Source organism: Octopus bimaculoides, chromosome 18, assembly GCF_001194135.2.
Source record: "Octopus bimaculoides isolate UCB-OBI-ISO-001 chromosome 18, ASM119413v2, whole genome shotgun sequence".
NCBI classification, from domain to species: Eukaryota; Metazoa; Mollusca; class Cephalopoda; order Octopoda; family Octopodidae; genus Octopus; species Octopus bimaculoides.
The window spans coordinates 3,633,852-3,639,803 of record NC_068998.1 but is presented as its reverse complement, the minus strand read 5'-3'; the positions used below and the strand labels follow the sequence as shown (position 1 = coordinate 3,639,803).

The 5,952-nt window shown below is 37.7% G+C and overlaps 2 protein-coding genes across 4 annotated transcripts in view; one reads left to right on the top strand and one right to left on the bottom strand.

The window, feature by feature from the left end:
• The window catches only part of LOC106880593 (uncharacterized), a 36,223-nt gene that overhangs the window by 5,893 nt on the left and 24,378 nt on the right, over positions 1 to 5,952 (top strand). The gene's annotated exons all lie outside the window — the stretch shown is intronic.
• Positions 755 to 5,952, bottom strand: part of LOC106880596 (CUB and sushi domain-containing protein 3) — a 20,597-nt gene continuing 15,399 nt past the window's right edge. For all 3 annotated transcript variants that reach the window (XM_014930605.2, XM_014930604.2, XM_014930606.2), the window contains exons 2-3: positions 2,424 to 5,020; positions 755 to 1,631 (exon numbers count right to left, since the gene is read on the bottom strand). In XM_014930605.2, the coding sequence (XP_014786091.1) occupies positions 858 to 1,631; positions 2,424 to 5,015 (3,366 nt within the window). In that variant the 5' untranslated portion in view covers positions 5,016 to 5,020 and the 3' untranslated portion in view covers positions 755 to 857. The remainder of the gene's footprint in view (positions 1,632 to 2,423; positions 5,021 to 5,952) is intronic.

Here is a 5,952-nt window from a genome sequence, read left to right as displayed (position 1 = left end):
CTTAGCAGCATTTCATCTGCCGTTACGTTCTGAGTTCAAATTCCGCCGAGGTCGACTTTGCCTTTCATCCTTTCGGGGTCGATAAATTAAGTACCAGTGAAACACTGGGGTCGATGTAATCGACTTAATCCCTTTGTCTGTCCTTGTTTGTCCCGTCTATGTTTAGCCCCGAGTGGGCAATAAAGAAATAAGAAACGTTAGCACACCGGGCGAAATACTTAGCGGTATTTCGTCTTTCTTTACGTTCTGTGTTCAAATATCGCCGAGGTCGACTTTGCCTTTCATCCTTTAGGGGTCGATAAATTAAGTACTGGTTACGCACTGTGGTCGATCTAATCGACTGGCCCTGCTCCCCAAAAATTTCGGGCCTTGTGCCTAGAGTAGAAACTACATAGAAACAAATATCAGAAGAGACACATTTAAATAAATCATGATATCGTCTGCATCTTCCAGTTGCAATCTGTCATTTTAATTTACATTCAATAAAGATTTGTTGTTTTAAAATTATTCATGTATATATTTCTTTTACCTTTTTTATCATTCCCCCCCCCACACCTGGTTATTGAGTGAAAGATAAAATAATTCAAGAATACAATTCATGAATATTAGATGACCATTCAAATTGGAAACTGAAGAAAGACGGACAGTCACAGACGATCGTCTTTTCAGATTTTTTGGATATTAGACGTAGAAACGGTAGGGTGTCGACTGTTAAAAAATTGTCGGTTTGAAATAAAAGACTAGAAAAAAATGGTTTTAGTGAAAAATATATTTATTGGTTGTTCCTGTATGTCAAAACTGAAAGCCTGTTTCAACATTAACTTTCAAATCAGTCAATATATCTAAAGCTAAAAACGCTATTGATTGTTTGGTTCGTCAGTAAACGATACAAGAAGATTGTCTAAATTAAGAGTTGGGTTTGAATCTACGACCTCCATCTCACCCATTCTATCAATCTCGTCATCAGATAACGAAACTAAGACCATATTAGGGTCCAAACTTGCATTTTCAGGAACAACTTCTGTATTTTGTTCATGATCTTCGGAAATTGAAATTAGAGCCGGTTCCGAAGTGGTCGAACTCTCTTTAGAAACTATTTCAATATCAGAGTCATCGTCGTTTGAAATGGAATTAATATTGGTTTCAGGATTAAAGTCTATTTCCTCAACAGATTTATCGTCTGCATCGTCTTTTGACAATACAGTTACATCTGTAGAATCTTTATTTTCTTGAGGAGAATTTCCAGAAATTTCACCGACACTTGTAGTTTTTGAGCTGTCTGTTTCATCGTCGAATGCTAAATTGTCTTGTCCTGGAACGATTGATGGATTCGGGTTTTTGACTACAAGGCTTGGAGGTGAATGAGATGTTATCTTAATTTCGACGGAATTCGTGCTTTTTACGTAAAGTGGATTGGTGAAATTTTGGAATTCTTTACCGAGAATCATTCTCACTGGATATTTCTTCCTGTACCAAATGTAAATAGCGATTCCTATCCCCATCAAAATGAGGACAGGAAGTGTGACTCCGATAACGATGGCGCCGACATCGACCTTCGGTGCAGGCACGGGTGGTTTGGTTCCAGCTAGTGTGTCATTCCCGACGTAAACATCAATTTTTCTTGGAACAGTCTGGAATAAAATATAAGAATTTATGTTAATATAATTATAAGCTTCCATCGTATATTGACAATAGAAAATTGTTTAATATTAGGGCATATAAAGTCCCAAAGTAAGCAATATGGGCAGAATACATACATGAGAATTTCCTTTAAAAATTAGGATTTTTATAAATATATTTCTAATCTACACACACACACATGCAAGCTTTCATCGTATATATTGTGTGTGTGTGCGCGTGCGTGTGTGTAAGCCGCGAATCGAACTCATGACTTTACGATTGTGAGTCAAACAAGAGCAATGCAATGTGGGAAGGAATAGGAAAATAAGTGTAAATTAGAAGCAAGAGAAATCAATGTAAAAACCGATGAATAGGTTTAAGTTATTCGACTAAATTTGTTAAGGCGGCGTCTAAACATGGCTGCCATCCAATGACTGGAATAAGCTGAAAGAAAGCTAAGATAAATAGGAGGAGCTGCGTGGTAAGAAACCTGCTTTCCAACCACATGGTCCCATGTTCAGTCCCCTGCGTGACACCTTGGCCAAGTGTCTTCTACTATAACCTCGGGTTAGCCAATGCCTTCTAAGGGGGTTTGGTAAAAGGAAACTGAAAGAAGCCCGTCGTATATATATATGTGTGTGTGTGTATCGTTCGAGTAAAATTCTTCGCGGTGATGCTCCAGCATGGCCACAGTCTACTGACTGAAACAAGATTTTTTTTAATGAGTGAATAAACAAATAAATAGATAGATATGCGTTAAGTGCGTTAGTCATTAATTAAGAATGTGGGAATAATTAACTTACTGGCGTGATTGGTTGTCTTCGCTGTGAACTTCCTGTAACTATTGGTTTCCCTGTAGTCGAGGATGTAGGATAGAGCGGCCATGTGGGAATGGTATCGTTGGCAGCGATGGTAGTGGTATTATTAGTGGTGGGTGTGACGGTAGTAGAAGTGGTGGTGGTGGTGGTGGTGGTGGTGGTGGTGGTGGAAGTGGTGGTGGGGGTGGCAGTGGTGGTGGTAGTGGTGGAGGCAGTGGTGGTGGTAGTTGTGTCGATAATGGCATCGGTGGTGATGTCGAAGATATCGGTGGTGGCGTTGGTGGTGGCGACGGTGGCATTGGCATCGATGGTACTGTTGGTGGCGAGGGTGGTATTGCTGATTTCTTCATCGGGTTTTGGATTTGATTCGCTTGTATTTTGCATCCAATACACAACTTCGAATCCTTCGTACGCAACAGCAGGAAGCACCGGTCCGCGATAATACACTTTGGTCTGTTCGGAATTACTGATAAACGTTTCCGATTCCAAAGTATTATTATAGAAGTCTTTGAGTAAAATTTCACTACCGTTGGAATAAACTTCGAAAAAGCGTAGAAATACTGGCTTGACTGGATTAACAGGGAAGTGGTAATAGAGAAGAGAGAGGTTTGTGTGAGTTCCAGGAATGGAATTATTGATAATCCATGTACAATTCTGGTATTGGCTAATAGTGCCACTTAGAGATTTTGGACTGATTATAATCCCAGATGTCGAATTCTTTGTTCTATTGTCTTCTGAACAAGTGTAAAGAATACATGAAGGAATCGCAGAGGACCATTCTAGAGAACCTGAGACATTATTCCAAGCACAAAGAGCTTTTGATTCTCCAATAATCGTATAACCTGGATTACAGGAAAAATCAATAATCGATCCTTCTGTTAAAGTATCCACTCTAACTGTTCCATCGTTTATTGAGGGAATGACACAGGTTTTTCTAGGTTCGATGCTACGTAATGACAGCTCCAAGTCTCCCCGTTGCGTGAGAAAGTTGGCACTGATATCGATATAAATATTAACAATGTGAGACAATGTGGTGAAATTGTAGCTACCTGAAGAATCAGAATGGTCAAAAGCATATTCCCGAGTTTGGTTCAAGTCCTGTATTGTTAGTGATAAACTTTTGTAAGAGATGTCGTTAAATTCGATTAAAATCTCATAAAGGCTTTCATCTTCGTTCATTAGTTTCCAAGAACAGTTCGTTCCACCAATGACAGTTAAATTACTTAGTTCGGCAGTTGAAAACGACCAGTCTCTGACATTTAAAGAATTTCCGCACCGACATAAAGGTGTCGGATGTGTCCAGTGAAAAGTTTCGTTTTCGGATTTTTCACACCGTGTCTTACTGTCACCTATTAAAGTGTGATGCGCAGGACAGAAAAAAATGACCTCTGACCCCGGGAAATTATCAGTCAGGGTCATATAACCATGTTTAGGTGGGTTGACGGGGTCACACATTTTAGCTTTCTCTTTACTCAAATAACTCAATAACATCCATGTGTCATTTTTATTAGTATTATTATTATTTTCATTCGAAATATGGTAAATTATAGAAACTTTATTGGTTTTTAGTTCTAATATTCTTGGAATATCATCGATTATCAAATTAAAAGATTCTTTGAGAAAATGCCCTGATATCTCAACGAAAGAAATTAAATCGTTTTCATGAAGTGTAACTTCCAAAGACGAAGCTTCGGGGACATCGATAGTGAAATTACATACAGACGTGTTATATCGATAAATATTGAACGAAATATTGGCTGAAAAATCGGTGAAAATTTGACTACAGGTTAAATAAGAACTGTTGCTGTTTTCTGCTGGACTGGTTTTAGTTTCTGTTGCGTTTGTAACCGGTGACTGAGGCTGCAAGTCGGAAGAATTGGTTAACAAAGTGTTGTTGTTGGTGTTAGATGATGTTTCCAGATAACAACCGGCAAACGAGTCATTCCATACAGCAATTCCATCTTCGTTCTTTAAGCAAACAACAACAGACATAAGAGCTTCCATTGACGGAAAACCTTTATCACAAGTAACATTTAAAACTGACCCAAGAAAAAAGGTTTCGTTACTTGCACCACCAATGGTAAAATTAATCGGAAGTCGACATTGATTGGCAGAAAAAGCCTGATAAATTATCGACAAAGAATGTCTACTAATATCTTCCAAAGAATTGTTGGTGTGAATAACTTTCATCCAAATTTCGCTCCTGTTAGTCAAGAATGATTTCGTGACATCGGTTTCGTTTAAATCGATACGGTTTATTAATCGAGACCCGAAAGAACTTAAAGGGTTTTCATCATAAATGAGAACGGATACGACACCATCTGTATAAGAGAACGAGTGGTTGTTAAATGTAGTTTCGTCTGATAACACGGCTGATATTTTTAATCCAAATTCTTCATTCGCAGACACCTTCCAAACACACGCTGTAGCTGAGCTGCCATTAATCCGTTTGGTGATCTCGTTAATATCCAGGTGAATGTTTTCCTCATCGCAGACTCTGTAACCGGCGCTAGAAAGGGTTAAAATACTTCCAATAATTAACCATTTTATGAAGGAAGTAGACGAAAGAAATTCCATTGTTTCTGCAAAAAAAAAAAAATAAATAATAATAATAATAATAATAATAATAATAATAATAGTAATGATGATGATGATGATGATGATGATGATGATGATGATGATGATGATGATGATAATAATAAATGCCCGGATGCAGTACCAGACAGTGGCTCTCATGGCTCTCAAGAACAAGAAGACAGGTGTGATTTGAGTGAAATTTGGTTGTTCCATTTAGCAGGTCCATCGACTGTGCTTGTCACAGTGTGTGTGTGTGTGATGTCTGTTTTTATAATATAGAGATGTTATTTCTATAGTTGATGACAAGACTTATTATAATTTATAAAGAAAAACCTTTCTTTTAAAAATTACAAAAATTGATAGAATATGTTTTTAATAAAATTTGACAAAGAAAAATATAATTGAATTTAAAAAGCGACTGGATTATTAAAAAATAACAGAAGGAAATGTTGTATATTTAATTGAAGTGTCTTGAAATGTCTTTTATATTTTAATTATTGTTTGTGAAACGTTTTGCAATTTTTGGCACAGCTTTTAAAAAGTTTTGTAAATAAATACAATTTGACACACACTGTCTGGTTTTCTCTCTCTCCCACTCACTCTCTCTCACTCAGTCACTCACTCTCTCCCCTCTCTCTCTCTCTCTCTCTCATACACATACACACACGCGCACTCACACACAATTTCTTTCTCTTTCTCCCTCTTTCCATCTTTCTTTCTTACATTCTTTCTTTTTCCTTCTTCCTCTCTCCCACTCTCTTACGCTTTTCACATACATACATATCTCTCTCGCCCTCTTTTTCTTCATCACTGTGTATGCGTGTATATATGCGTATATGTGTGTGCTTGTGTGATTGCGTGAGTAATTCTCGACGCTAATTTTGAACACACACACACACGCACACACACACACACACACACACACACACACACACAC